Raw genomic sequence first — 15,378 nt, 5'->3', positions numbered from 1 at the left:
TTTTTTAGTGAACTATCCCTTTAAATAAGGTTTATGTTGTATGGGTCCAAAAATGACAATTACTCTCATTGCTCAGTTTATTAATGTTTCAGTGGAAGCCTCACTACATAAAATAAGTGTGGTGGTGCTATTTACAGTATGTAAAGAATCTGCAAAAAGAACAAAATTGTTCCTGTGACATATTCATTTCACATGGAAAAGTGATCATACATGCAATTTTGATTTATCCCACTATGATTGTGAAGGAAAAAGAGCACAAAAGAAAAACGGATCCTGATGATGCCTGCCTGACAAATTAAAGGGAAAAGACTGATGAAATGAGCTGAGAAACATAATAAATGGCCACTGAATGGTTTGTGAAACAGACAAGGATCACTGAAGTTGTTTTTGGAGGCTTGCTCACCTCATTAAGACACTTAACATTGCTTTTCCCTTTAATTTGTGACACATCTGTATATCTGACCTTTCGGGAACATGATTCAGGAAATTGACTTTTGTACCTGTGTGAAGCCAATATTCTTTTTTATCTAAGTTATTCTGTTTGTGAGCAGGCAGTAGTGGTGATTTAAAGTGTGCTCATGATTACTCACTATTGAACAAGTGAACCGTTATTGATTCTTGTAATAATGACACATGCCTGTTTAAGCAATATTCACTTTCTCTGGATTTTTACAACATGTATTAATGATCCAGCGCAGGGTTTGAACACAGGAGCCAAATCTGTTGTGAAGTCGTACAGAAAACATGCAGCCGACTTCACATCTGACAGCTTCTACATGAAATTAAATTGTACCAACATAAAGAAACATTATTCGGTTTATACATACACTAAACTCGTGGATTTGTATAAAATTAGCAAAAAATTTCAATCTAGAAAAAAAAAAGTCACATCACAGAGAAATGATTTAACATCATGCAGATTTGGCAAAAGAAACATGGATTAGAAAACAATCGTTGCAGTTTACACATTTCTTCGTCAAGAGGCGAAAACAATCTGTTTATTATCAGCCACCACAGGAAAACGTTGCATCTTCCCATCTAAAGTTTTAATTGTAAATGAAAAGAAGTGGTCTTCCTGTCTGAAAGTTTCCTTGGTGACTAACTGTTGTGTAACATTCATGATAATTACACAACCACATACAGACTCACTGTGAGCTGCAAGTTTAAACTACCCACACTGACACTGCCTGACGTCTAAATACACATCAATCCTGTGGTCCATACTGGACAAGCTCCATGATTTTTAACAAAACTAGGCGTACTGCTAACAGATTTCAATGATTTCATGTTCAAATGTGCTTGTATAATGTGCACTTAAATTATCTAGAAATACACAAAATCATCAGATAGCAGAAAAACATTATGAAACTTAAAAAAAAGTGAAAAACAAAAGCACAGGTGAAGGAATGATTATTCAGACCCAATTTCACTTTTAACACAACAGTTTCTGTGAGACACACATGATCCAGCAAAAGTTATATTATTACCTCTCTTTTCTCAACTTAGGGAGCAATAAAATAAATGATAAAGGTGCAGCAGTAACCATGGAGGCTTCCTATGCATTTTGAGTCTTTCTGCAAAACGTAACGTCCACGTCCACTTTGGAGAACGACTTAAGGCTGTGACACGGCCTCCAGAGTTTCCTGTGACATCTTGAGCTGTGTCTCAGTTTAGGCAGGGATCATCAGAAGTCAATTATTTACACTGTAAAGTGTAAATAATGGATGCCAGACACTTACAGATAAAGTAGAAATGGAAGTTATATGGATAGATGGATTTACCTTTTACTTGATACACTATTAGCCAGTTCTGCTAAGTCAGTTACACAAAACATTAAAGCACCAGTGTGCAGGATTTAGAGGCATCTGGCCGTGAGGTTAACAACTGCAACCAACTGCACACAGCTTGCCTCACCGTCCCCTTCTAAGCATGGACAGTGGCTGTGAAGCACATAAATTCCCTGCAGAGCCAGTGTCTCAACCAAGTTGTAACTTTTTTTCAGAAGTCGGGATTGTTGCAACGTGTACTTTTTCTTTTGTAGTAGTGCTGTTAACTGTTTAAACACAGCCTCCGTGACCAATGGAGGCCAATTTGACAACCGGACAACCGAGGCGTTTTCCAGTGGCACCACCCAGGGCCTCAGAAGATGATGAAGAGGTGGCAGGTTTGGGTAGGAACAGGAGGCATGAAGTGGTATGTAGCAGGTTAATTTGTTGATCGGTCTGTAAGTATTTCCATGTTTTGGACAATGAGACTGGTTTAATGTTATACTGCACTTAAATAAATTAAGAAAATGTTCAGTCTCCTTGCTGATTGTTCCGACACATTAAGAATCATTACCGCTTCAACTAGTCAATCAACTAGTCAACTAATGGCTTGAACTAACAATGACTACTGGACTACAAAAATCTCAAGTCAGGGGTAGCCCTAGTGATTATACACTGATGAACACATACTTTGGAATATTAGTCCATTTCTGTAATATTCTGCCAATAAATTCCCTAAATCTTACACACTTGATCTTTAAAACCTGTAATGTTAACTCACTTATTATGAAATTTGTCCCAGTCCCTTGATTTAAATTCTCAGCCAATTTAGGGTGATTTCCTGGTAATACAAGTTGAAAAGCAGAGCCAAAATTCCACCTTTAGTATGGATTTGAGAAGTCTTGACAATAGAGCCACACGTTATACTGATATCTGTCAATGCATTTAGGTTAAGCAAGTGTGATTTATTGGGAGACATCAGTACAGCATGTGGATCTTCTGAATGACTTCTGCTCTACACCCGTGAAGGTGCAGGTTCAGTCTTGCTCCTCTGAAAGACCCACCCTTGTGGGCACATCCTTCAAAAGATCCATCCGTTGAACTGGGACACAGCTTTAGATGTGCCGGGGCCAGCTGAGCTCAGCCTGGAACCTGTGGTCTGGATGTTCAGTGCACTAGTCTGAGTCTGATTCTGAGTTGTCCTCAGGTGGATCACAGAGAGTTTCCTCCAGAGGTGCTAATGTTCCGTCAGGCCTGACCCCCATTGGCCGAATCACGTTCTGCCTGTAGACACGAAAGGAAAAACATTAGAGATCACATGTTAGATGGAGAGGCGTTTGACAGGACAGATTCATATTACTTCATCGTCCAATAAATTCACATAAAATGAACATTTGTCTTTGGTACTGGCATATGGGACAACACACAACATACAAATAATACACAACAGATCCACAGGACAGACAGGCAGGACAAACAAGTCAGAAAGGATGTTGTTGATGTAGACACGCTGGGGTCAAGAATTCCCTGACCCAGAGGACCAGACTGCAGCTGAAGTTAAGGTCTAGTCTGTGCTTTAAGATGAGGAGAGGCTGGACTGTACTAAAGCCAAAAGAGAGGTCCATGAAAAGAATATTGACAAGAGCACTGGTTTTGTCAAGAAGACAGTGGACTTTATCCACGAGAGCGTGTAGCATCTTCAACACCACGGTTAGCTCAATAGGGACTGCAGTTTGAGACTGAGTTGGCATGGGGGGTTGTTGGGATGATGGTCGTTGTCTTCCAGGCCTGGGGGACAAAGCTTGAGTTAAGGGATACTTATCAATAGACAGGACTGTCTTCATGCATATTTTCAACGTGAACAAACTTTGTAGACAAAATCCAACTTAGTTCAGGATCCTTTGTATCCATGGACAGTCTTAAGAGGCCTTTCACTTGTACATCTTTACTCTCTTTACATCCAGAGCTCGAGGACCCTCACTTAACAGCCCCCTTCCCTCCTTTCATGGACACTCACCCCTGTCTGGCCATCCTCTCTCCCTCTCTGCCCTCCTCCCCTCCCCTCCTCTCCTCTCCTGTGGCAGTTTAATTACAGGATCAGCGCTCAGACTAATCTCCTCAAAGCCACGGCTGCCCCTTCATCCTAATCCAATTATACCTGCACTGTGTGTCACCACTCCCTCTAAGATGATTTATCAGAGAATTATCCATCAGAGATTTAAAAAGGAGCCATTTGCATTAATTTGAAAGAGATTCAGATATAAATGGCCATGTAATTCCTACTGATTCCTGCAATTAAATTGAACTTAGCCTGGGAAATCTACAGGTTAAGTTCTTTAGAGGTAGATGGGGGAGACCTGTAATGTGGTTAAGTCTGAAAATATGTTAAACCTGCAGGGAGGCAGTCCACAGCCTCATATTACTGGTCAAAGTCAGCAGGTATAATGGGGACAAAACAAACAAAAACATGTAACATCATCTCCCAATTAGACCCCAAAAAAATCCCTCCTCTCCTCATCAGAAGTGACCAAGAACCGGTGTTCTGCAGATGTAAGAGGGGCTGGTGGGTGGGGATGCAAAATATGTACTAATTGGACAACCAGTTAAGCAGTTAGGGGAGCACATTCTTGCAGGGCTCTGAGTGATCTCCTTAGAAGCTGTACTGAGGAAACACCTCTCCTCCGTAGTCACATCTCCTTTTACCGAGGAAGATGCAGCCTCGAGAAGGAATCTTCCTCTTCTGAGCGCACGTGCCTCATTACAGCTCAACCCCCTCTTTGGCTCGACAATGACAGGGTCAGCTTTCTTATGTCTCCACATTTGTTTACCAGGGTCTCTTCCTCTTCATCCACGTTCCACCCAAACTGCTTTGTCTAGTCGTCTCAGTCCACTCCCTGTCTGACCAATGGCTGACTCCTCAGAATGAGAAGAATAAAGTCAGGACACATGTGCTATTAAAAAGCTGACATAAAAGAGCCAGGACCAACAAGCCAGCAGTGTGTGCCAATTAGGTGATAATTAACGGAGTGGTGGTAATGATGGTGCATTGGCGTGCCAGCAGCTTCCCTTTACTCCAGCTGAATGCGGTGGCGTGCTGGAAGTCTAGGTCTAATTGAAGCCGCTGCTAACGGCAAGAGATTCTTTCTTTGATGAGAGGGTTGGCAGGGAGCGAGCTCACCGTTACCTTTGTGTGGGCTTGACTCACATTTGCCTCCGCTCCCTAAGGAAAAGGTCAGCACAAATACAGTGGGGCTCTTTGCAGAGGCAAAAATAAATAATATGAATAATTTGAACAGGGGAAGCAACTGAAAAAAAAGTTGATCATGTTAGTCAAGCCTTTGCAAAAGAAAAATATTATTCAGTTTATTATTTGTATATGCAACTTTTGTGTCACATTATGTTTTTATGTAGCTGTTTATTAGTCGGCAGGCTATCTGAAAACATTTATTTAATTTTTTAATTTTAATTTAATTTTCCTTTACATACAGATGCCAGACTCTGTTGCATAAAGTGGCAAACGTGTCAAAAACCGGACAGCCGATTTTAATGAAAACTGTCGGAAAGTCAGGCCGTGTGGAGCATTTGGTACATTTTTTGTGTCGACCCAGATACACGTGCAGATCTGGTATTTCTTAACACATTTCTGAACACATTCGCCAATTTTCTTATCTTCTTCTTAACTACAGAACTTATTTGAACAAAGAAAATCTGACACTTGTATCTCATGATTTCATGTGTATCACTGTGTGTGTTATCTGTGTTATCTTCATATGTGTATTGTCATGCAAATACTGGTGGAGCCTAAAAATGTCTGAATTTGGGATTGGGATAAACCATTACCAGAATCCCTTCAGCTGTGTTTAGTAAGACATCGGTCTCTCCTATCACCAGGTATAGCTGCACAAAAACTCGGACTTGCATTGGCAAGCTGTGTCAATGATTGCTCTTCCACAGTGGAAAAGTCAGACAAGGCCCCTTTTGCTGAATGAAAAATTAATAACGGACTTTGCCTCTGTTGAATCTTTAATAGCAAGGACTAATAATTACCAGGGGAACTTTTATGAAGTCAGTTCTCCTCAGTCTGACAAGACAGATATGCTGTGCAATATTTAGTTACATATCAATTTAAACCACCGACTATGTGCAATATTTCTGCATTAACCACAAATCATTTAGCACTTCAATACACCATCAATCCATATCTGTCACACCACACCTTAAACTGCATTTTGTTGCCGAATGCTTTTGCATCTTTGTTAGCCGTACTTATTGTTAATTGTATTTTATACTTTATATTGCTTGTTATTTATCATTGTCTATACTTTTTAATCACTAATATCTCATCTCAATCCTGTCTACTTGAGGACGATGCAATAACAATTTTGCTGTGCTTGCACAATGACAATAAAGTTCCTGAAAGTCTGGTCTCATTTTTCATGGTATATAAAGAAAGAAACATAATGGAATGGAAATATTCCTACCACTGTTCTTCTCTTTACCTTTACACTCACTCTTAAAAAAATGAAGATGTACTACTTCATTTTGTTTTATTTATTTTATTTTATTTACGCTTTGTGTGACTTGTCTCAATTACATTAACTCCTATATGTGGCCAAATTTGTTTTGTCCTGTAAGGGCTTTATCGTTTTTTCATTGATTTACTTTTTTAATGTCATCTTGTCTTGTGTTGATTATTTATTAAAATGTTAATTACACCGACCTGTCTCTACAGTCCACAGAGAGCTCCATTAAAGGGAACTTTTTTTTTTTTTTTAAGATTTACAGTATTACTACTAAAATATACTGAGAGGATTCTGCAGGCCTCAGCAGAGTTATTTGCTCTCTGACTTCTTGCTAGTTGAATATATTTACCTTGATAACTTGTCAAACATATTGACGAGTTTCTGGGCTTCATACTCCTTCTGCTCCTCTGTCATCTCTTCTATGGGGTTCGGCATCGGCTCCTCCACATGACCTGTGATGGGGTTGATGCTGGAAAAAGCAGGTGAGCAAGCTTAATGTACAGCAGCAAACAGATTCATACATTACCAAAGAAAACACATGAATGTATTTGAACACGCTGACATGTGACTCTTGATGCTTTGTTCTAAACCCTGTAAAGAGCACTCACAAGGGTTTCGCAGACTTGTACTCCTCTGTGTCTGAGTCCTCATCTTCTGAGTACTGAGTCTCTCCTCTCCCTCCTGCGAGAAGTCCTCGAGCCACCAGTAGTCCTGCTGCGTTTCCATATCCTGTGTACTTCAGTAGGTTGTCCACTATAAGAAGACACCACAGGGTTGTGAGGTTACATAAATGTTCAAGTGTGATGATGAGCCACATTGTAGTTATAGCTGCTCTCTCATTCTCATATTCTCTCATCTGATGTGCTATAACCCCCAAATGTTCCTACCATGACCCTCGCTCACCGCTTTCTTTGCAGAGAACGAATAGAAACTCTGCAGCCGTCTGCTTCACCCCCATGTCAACATGCGTCATAAGGCGAACCAACTTGTTTCTGATGGTGGTGCCGATCTCTGGCCTGATCTTCACATCTTTCAGTGGGGGAAGTACCTGGAGATACAGAGATTAGAAATAGCTCAGATTATTGTTTTATGAGGTAATTAAAATCTGGTCAGGATCCTGGTGAGTTTTCAGTAACAATGATGCTCACCTCCAAGATTAAAAGAAGCAAAGAAATGAACCTGAAATATCACATACTTCACTATCAACAACATTTATATTTGTTTGCAGCTACTGTACCTGAGCTTTGATGTATCTGCGGATCTCCCTGTGGTGTCTGGATCCTTCAGTCAAAAGGCTGAGCACCGGAGTCAAACCCTCTTTGTAGTTTGAGCCCTGCTTGGAGTGACACAAACCACAGGAACTTCACAAGCTGGAACACTGGACACATTTTAACATGGATAAAATGAAGTATAATAACTCAAAATCTGTTATGTCCTTTAGTGTATATTTTCAACATTCTTCCAAGTTTAGGGCCTACTAAAGTTTCAGATTAACCATCAACACACAAACAGATATACTGGACAAGTACTCAGTAATATTAGGTGTGTAAAGAATGCTGCCAGCTCTCTCTGTATTCACAGCAGAGGATGAACTTTACCTTGTCAATCCTTTTTTCCATGAAGTCTAGTAACTTCTGAACTGCATCCATGTTTTTACCACCATATTTTTCTTGTCCTCCTTGGACAGGTACGTCGATTAGCACGTCCAGGCAGGACACAGGCAAGTTATTCAGCAGGTTAACGGCATGGCTGGAGACAAAAATAATGATATTCTTCAATGATCTTTCCAATATTTTAGATATTTACCAGAGTAAATAAACATGACACAAAATCTTTTGAGATGAATTGTAAGCCAAAGGCTTAAGGTTTAAGAAGTGAAGAGGATGAGAAACAGATGAAAGCTTTGGAACAAAACAAGTTATTCCAAAGTCAAGAAACCCTCGTGGCAAAGAACCAGTCACCTCTTGTTTTTAATCTACATTTTGGAACAGCTGATGGGGCGCTGCCAGATGACCTCAGGCTGCGATCTGGCTCATACGAGGTAAAATGACCTTTCAAGTGAACAATCATTTCATCCAACTCCCATCTGTGCCACACTGTTAAATCTACACAAATCTACAATGTACAGACACCAATGTGCAGGGAAGTGTTGGAGAGATGTTTATGGCTTTGTAAATTGGACATTTGTCAGACTTAGCCTGCAACTAACAGTTATTTTCATTGTTGATTAATGTGATCTGCATTTTCTTAGTTAATCAATTAGTTGCTTGGTCCATAAAATGTCAGAAAATTGTGAAAAAATGTTGATCAGTTTTTCCCAGAGCTCAAGGCAATGTCCTCAAATGTCTTGTTTTGTCCCCAACCCCAAGATATTCAGTTTACTGTCACAGAGGAGTAAAAAAATCCCAGAAAATATTCACATTTGAGAAGCCGAAATCAGAGAATTTGGAATTGAATAATCATTGCAGCTCTAGTCTGATTTGTTGTGTATAGACATATACATAATACATTACTACTGTCTGAGAAAACCTTTAACAACCAAATTGAAACAAATAATAATGAGTAAGATTTTGGAGAAGAGAGGGCCTGGTGAATTTGAAAGGAAAAAGCTGCTGTTTGGGATAACTGGACAGCACAGATGGAGGAAAAAGCTTGTAATATTGTGTGTTAGTGAGTAGTGAAATCTGTGAGAATGTTTGTGAAATTTCTTCTTAAGTGAGTAACAAGCTGATTTTAAAGTTGATTATGATTTTTAAACAACTCAAGGCTTAAACCTGGAAATATTCTAAATACAATAGAGCATCCTGTAATTTTTATAACATATTCTATACAAAAACAAAAAACTATTAAAACTACTCTACTACCAGTCATGTCACATACTCACATTCAAACAGTTTTATATCAATGGGCCAAACTGCCATGACCAGTTCAACCACCGCTGACAGGTCAAGAGAAACATCAGTCACTTATACTTGACACTCTTTAAATCTCAGTCTATGGCCACAGATTCTTGGCATTCCTGCATTAAATTACCATGAAAACAAGATGCTGCCGCAGTGTTACGACAGCTAAGAGCATTTAGTAGATGAAACACCCAACAAGGCCCCAAAGAAACATCTCAGTTTGTGTGTTTCCCACGACACAGCAGTCCACTATCAGACGTATCAGTCTTCATTTGCAGCGAGTCACTCTCTTGTCACCCAGCACCTGTCCAGAGGGGTGCTTACAGGGTGCAAAATTAACTTTTTGTCCACTGGCCAAATGACTAGGGAATGTTTGACTTTTTGTCTGTTGCCTGGTGCTTATTTGCTAAAATTACAGCAGAGGGCATGGACACAAATTACTTTGCAGAGAGGTGGAAGCACTTGTGTCTGTGTGCTTTTCTATGCAAATCAGTTTCAAATGAAGTTTGACAGCATCAATCTAGTAAAACATACAATCACCAAGCACAAAGCTGAGGACACATATTTACACACTCTCAGTTATGAAACACAGAAGCATCATGGGATTGGGCCACATCATGCTTGTTTTGTGTCTTTTCACAGGCTGCAAAGTGCATTTACGGTGTAGCTTTACTAAAAGAGATGAAGCTATGACAAGCAGTGAGGAACAAACTTCCCACCTGTGTGCTTCCTCTGTTTTCTCCTCCGTCTCAGTCTTCAGCATCAACAGATGACGGAGGATGGCAGCAATGATTCGGAACTGGTGGTCGTCCTCCTATGAAATCAAGGATAAACACAAACATGACTTCCTGATGCAAAATCAATTAGGTAAAAAAAAAACTTAAGCTAAAGGGACAGGAAGCAAATGTCTATCTGCTAAATAAGTGCCTTACAATTCTTTTTATTCTAGATTCAAAAAGGAAGAGGAAGAGAAGGATTAAATTTCTATAGTATCGAAGAGGAGATCAGGGTCAAACTTGATCCTAACAAACAAATTTGGACTCACACTCTGTTAGATGCAGCCTTTGCCGTCATGCGTCCCCTTCAGTCCAAATTGCATTGAATTGTGGCAAGCATGTTTGAAAATACCTTTTTGGACAACACCACCAAGTTTGATAATGACTTTCAGAAATCAGCTGTAGCTACAAACTGTTACATGATAACTACACCATGAACAACATCAATCACAATCAAATACTGTTGTAATATACAGCATACTTGACACTTGGTCTAAAGGCATACATACCAAATATCATATGGAAAATACTGCTGGTGACTTTGGTGTAAAGAGGCCTTTTTTAATTGAATATATTTAGTCACAGTAGGTAAAGCACAGGTGTACATGATAAAATGAACAATGGCTGAATTTCATTTAACTGCTTCGTTTCAGGGTATCGCGCATGCTGGTTCACGGTCACGATTTACTAAGACACTTGAATAGTTATCGTTAATATTATAAGTAATAAGTGCTTTTCCTACTATGACCAGTCAAAATGTCTCTTGTGAAAAAGGTGTATGTTGGACTGGATACTGGTGACAGTGACTATGTTTACATGCACAAAATATTATATTCCTACTAGACTGCTCACTTAGGTAATGAAAATGAATATTCCAGTCATATTCCTGTTAAGATACTGCTGTGAATACTCGAATTAACGTAATGATGTATGTCTTATGGCTTATATTCTATATCATATCCAAGGCATATTCAAAAACACATTGATAGTCTTTCATAATCTTTTAAAGTAGGTGTGTTTCACCTTCTGACCAGAAATGAGGGCTTTTCTTTTGAGCATGCTTTCTACCCCAGCCTTGCAAACTGTTGGCTAGTTTGTTTGTTTACAACACACAAAGCTGACTGTAAATGGACAAGAAGTTGTTTGTCACAAAACTGCAGTAAAACACCCACACACATATTCCAAACGTACTGTATACATGTCCAAAGCGTTCCCCTAAAACCTGAATAATATTGGCATATCCCACATCTTAACCTGAAAAATGCTGCTCACTCACACACAGGTGTAACTAATAACATGGTGGCTACACCCTGAAACTAGTACACCTATTCACACGGATTCCCACAAACACCTGATATTGATATTGATATTTCCACTAATTGTTATTGCTGCTCTAGCCCTTGAAGTACTACACTGATCAGAGCTTCTGATAAGTAGTATTTCTGTTCCTGACAGTCTGAGGTCACGTAATATTTCAGGCGTGGCATATAGAGATGCTGATTAAATAGCAAAATTATTGCTCAGGTGTGCCTTGAACTGGTCACAATAAAATGCCGCTCTAAAAATGTGCAGCAAAAAGACATTTATTATGCATCGAACCATGGCTATTTCACATATGGTTACAAATACCTTTTTTTCCAGGAGGGCAAAGTCACAATCCACCCTACTGTGTCTCTGATTGGCTTTCCCCGATATTCTTACCGTAATCATATTTGTGGGTCATGACTTTGCCCTTGTGGGGAAAAAGGTATTTGTAGCCCTATGTGAAGAAGCCATAATTCAGTACCCAATAAATGTCTTTTATTGCAAACAGTTCAAGACACACCTGTGCAATGATCAAACTGCCAGGTGGATGGATTAACTTGGTGAGGAGGAGGTGTTCACTAACACAGATTTTAATAAATTTGTAAACACATTTTGAGAGAAATGTGCCTTGTCTTCCTCACAAAGACACAAACAGGACAAAATGTTGGTGAGATATTGTGGGGATCAGTGGTATCATCTTTGTGGTCCAGGGCAGTCCAATCTGTAATTGAGCGAATGACTGAGAAACACTGATGTCTATGTTGATGCATACCTGACCTGCTTCTAACCCCTGCATACATACAATACCTATGACAACAAACCCAAATAACTAGTGTGCAACATGAATCCTTACTGTAACATTACACCCTCTTACAGACATATGACCACAACACACTCACCTCACCACGAGAGTAAGACAGTGTGAGGTTGAACAAGGCTTTGAGTGCTTCCATTGCTCGTTCATTGTCCTCTGCAGGCATGGGCAGGGCCTGTGGATCTGGACGGGCCGCTTCATATCGACCAACCCAGCGCACATCCAGGGTGTGCTCCAGCACTTCTGACAGCAATCTCACAGCATGCCATTCTCTCCTCAAAACCCCTCTCACGTCAGGTCTCAGGGCAGACAGAAGGAAGAGAAGGCGCAGTGTGAACAGGCCCACCTCGTGGTGCCATGTGCGGGCTGTGCACAGGCTGGCACACAGGCCATGAGCCAGCTGCACATCCACACAAACCTGCTGAGCTGCAGGACTGTTGTATACCACGTTGCATAGGCACTTCAAGGCCTCCACCACCACCCTCTCCTCCTCCTCTGACAGGGCATCTTCCTGAGAGCTTTTCTGGTTATCACCTCCTTCCTGCTCTCCAGCATGCAGCCTCGCCATCCTTCCCAGGATCAGCATGCCCTCCCTGGTGGCTACAGGTGCGAGGACACGCTTGTCTCTGGACAGGATGCGGAGTGTCTCCACACATGTCTTCTGACAGCTGGACTGCACCTCCCTCTCAAGTACTGTCAACACACTCTGACACAGCTTCTAAAATGACACAGAGGGAAAACATTATAGATTATATCACAACTGGCCTGCTTTTACAATCTAATAAAGAACTGTTCAGATAATCTGTACTTACACTCCGCAGGTTTTCTTCCTTTGGTTCAAAAGCGAAGGTGTGACTGTTCTGAAACAGATGAGATGCGCACTGTGAAACCAAACATCTCAGCCTGACATGTCACAGACATGATATACCTGTTACATGTTTTATTACAAATACAGCCCACGTCCTTTTAAACAGATGTGTTAAATGCAAAGATATTTCCCAGAAACCCCAGAGACATAGCTCAAGTTTTGTGTATAACTCTACGTGCAGTAAGTTAGCTAACATGATATGTGAGCAGGCAGCATTAGCCTTACAGTAAACAGTATAAAGGTCCTGTTTGCCTCATTCATTCATACGTTTGATGAGATACGTTGAACGATGTAACATAAAATTAACATATGATAGTGCTAACATCGTAGCTTAGCTGGCTAGTAAGATGTTTAGCCACCAAAAAGCTGGTCGCAAAATTAGTGACTAGAAGGGAACCCAATATTTGCAACTCTCGCGAGATTTGTAGGCTTTGTTCCTTAATTGTGTACCTTGTATAACCTAATTATGTCTTATACCGTGAAAACGTTTCTGGTTAAGATTTAGGTATTTTTAAGGACATGAAACTCTTGGTTAGCCTTAATATTTAAGTTAAAATATTCACTCTCGCGAGATCTATCGCGGATCTGGGGTTTCCTTCTAGACACGACCGAAGCTAGCTGTTTAGCTAGTTAGCTGACGTTAGCACCGCCGTTTGTTTTGGTTGACGTAAAAACCGAGAAGCAGAGCCGCGACTCACCTCTCGATTATACTGCTGCAGAGTCTTCTCGATCTCCTCTTCGTTGGCAGTTTCAAGCTGCGACACGATATTATTCAAATCCATGGTGGATGTCTGAAGAAAACGGATGGTTAGCTTGGTTTTGATGTGAGTAATGAGTGTTTTGGTGCAGCTAGCAAGCTAGCTGGACAGCTAGCTTAGTGTGTGTGTGTATGTGTGTGTGTCAGTGTGCTGCTGTCATCAGGGAAACTCCCATGTCTTTCTCCATCATCAGGGCTGACCTGTCTGCACCGGGCTATTCACTGTTAAACTTGTTAAACATCTACTTGTATATCTGTGTCATTAAAGTTGGAGGGAAAGGGTTTATTCAGTATTGTATAAAGACAAAGTTAAATAAATAAATAAATAAATAGTGATTACACTGAATAATATGAAAGGCATAGTAACACACACACAGATATCCCCAGCTTTTACTAAACCTGAATCTGCCTCGTTTCCATACAGAAGACATGTTGTCAATGTTGTCCAATAGTCTATTTTGTTGTCTAATATATGTTGGCTCCTAGCACAGCTATATTGATATATGTTCTCCAATATTTTTTTTTTACATACTACATTGCACATTGTTTTTATTTTATTTTTATTTAAGTTTTATAGGCAGTTTTTTATGTGTATTTGATCATCTTTCTTAATTAAACTTGTTTTTTTTTTATTTGAATGATTTCTAAATATTAAAAATACTAGTCAAGTTTGCTGTTTAAGTGCCCCGATGTCATTTTGCATTATATAAATATAAATAAAGATTATCAGCCGATATATCGATTTATCGATTTATATTCTTGTATTCATGAATATTGGAAACCACATCAAAAAGAAGAATGAATGAGTATGCAGGTATATAAACCTGTACAGCTGACAGTCAGTGGTGGAATCTAAGATTTACATTTACTGAAGTACCTAAATAGGCTTATAAATGTGAGGCATTTGTATTTTACTAGAGTATTTTGCTTTTGTACAACTTTGTACTTCTGCTGCACTACATTGCAGAGGAAAATATTGTCCTTTTTACTACAACTTTAAAAAACTACATTTTTCACATAGATAAAATGACTTATTTCAGTTGTATGAAGAGGTGCATAGATTCTTCAGGTGAATCTGAAATGTCTTGTTATAGAATTTATTGTGTCACTATAAAAAAAAAATCATTCAGGAATTGGGTGTAAACAATGAATCTTTCATCTTTTCAAACAAATATACAAGTTGTATTTATTCAAGTTGATTAAACTGAAAATGTATAGTATTTATTTTCAGAACACTTCAGAGTTCTTCTAACTCAGTCTTTTGTCTGGAAATGATGATTTGAATATGCTGCACAGAGTTCAGTCACCTCATTACATTCTAAAGAAACATGATCATCATATTAGCAGACTTCATAGCATGCATTATTTAAGAGTTAAAATTCCCCTGAGACCCTTCTTTTTATAGTGAGAAGAAAACATGTATGATGAGTATTAGATATAAATGAGTATTGAATTCAGTCCTTCCTGCTTGTAATTAAAATGTAATAAATTCACTGGGAGCAGTTTCACATATTGTCTTTGTAGGTCCAACAGGAGCAGCTCAGCTCTAAGCTCTAAGTTCTTTTGTGTGAAACAAAGAATTGACTTTTCAAACTGAGAAAATGTAATATGAAATCAGATTAATTTGTAATGTTTGTCTCAACTTTTTTTGACTAGAAAAGTTTAT

General features: G+C 39.4%; 1 protein-coding gene across 2 annotated transcripts; it reads right to left on the bottom strand.

The window, feature by feature from the left end:
* Positions 1-63: 63 nt before the first annotated feature.
* ric8b (RIC8 guanine nucleotide exchange factor B) lies at positions 64-13,887 on the bottom strand. Of its 2 annotated transcripts, none has more exons than XM_084733462.1 (10): positions 13,654-13,887; positions 12,900-12,947; positions 12,173-12,805; positions 9,912-10,006; positions 7,888-8,038; positions 7,527-7,625; positions 7,193-7,337; positions 6,898-7,042; positions 6,639-6,758; positions 64-3,050 (listed from the first exon to the last, which is right to left on the bottom strand). In XM_084733462.1, exons 1-10 carry the CDS (start codon positions 13,735-13,737, stop codon positions 2,942-2,944), a joined length of 1,629 nt encoding a protein of 542 aa, XP_084589588.1. In that variant the 5' UTR covers positions 13,738-13,887; the 3' UTR covers positions 64-2,941. The 2 variants fall into 2 exon arrangements, with proteins under 2 accessions (XP_084589588.1, XP_084589589.1); XM_084733463.1 differs by having other exon boundaries at positions 7,527-7,622; positions 13,654-13,886.
* Between the last annotated feature and the right edge of the window lie 1,491 nt (positions 13,888-15,378).

Source organism: Lutjanus erythropterus, chromosome 13, assembly GCF_056507025.1.
Source record: "Lutjanus erythropterus isolate fLutEry1 chromosome 13, fLutEry1.hap2, whole genome shotgun sequence".
In the NCBI taxonomy this organism is placed as follows: Eukaryota; Metazoa; Chordata; class Actinopteri; order Lutjaniformes; family Lutjanidae; genus Lutjanus; species Lutjanus erythropterus.
The sequence above is the reverse complement of the archived record's forward strand: the minus strand, read 5'-3'. Positions and strand labels throughout refer to the sequence as shown.

Bases quoted from the DNA above. Each gene is read 5' to 3' on its own strand.
- ric8b (XM_084733462.1), bottom strand. From the start codon at position 13,737: ATGGATTTGAATAATATCGTGTCGCAGCTTGAAACTGCCAACGAAGAG. The intron at 12,806-12,899 runs GTAAGTACAGAT...GTGTCATTTTAG, and splicing joins AGGAAGAAAACCTGCGGAGT to AAGCTGTGTCAGAGTGTGTT. The intron at 7,338-7,526 runs GTACAGTAGCTG...CTGTATCTCCAG, and splicing joins GCAGATACATCAAAGCTCAG to GTACTTCCCCCACTGAAAGA.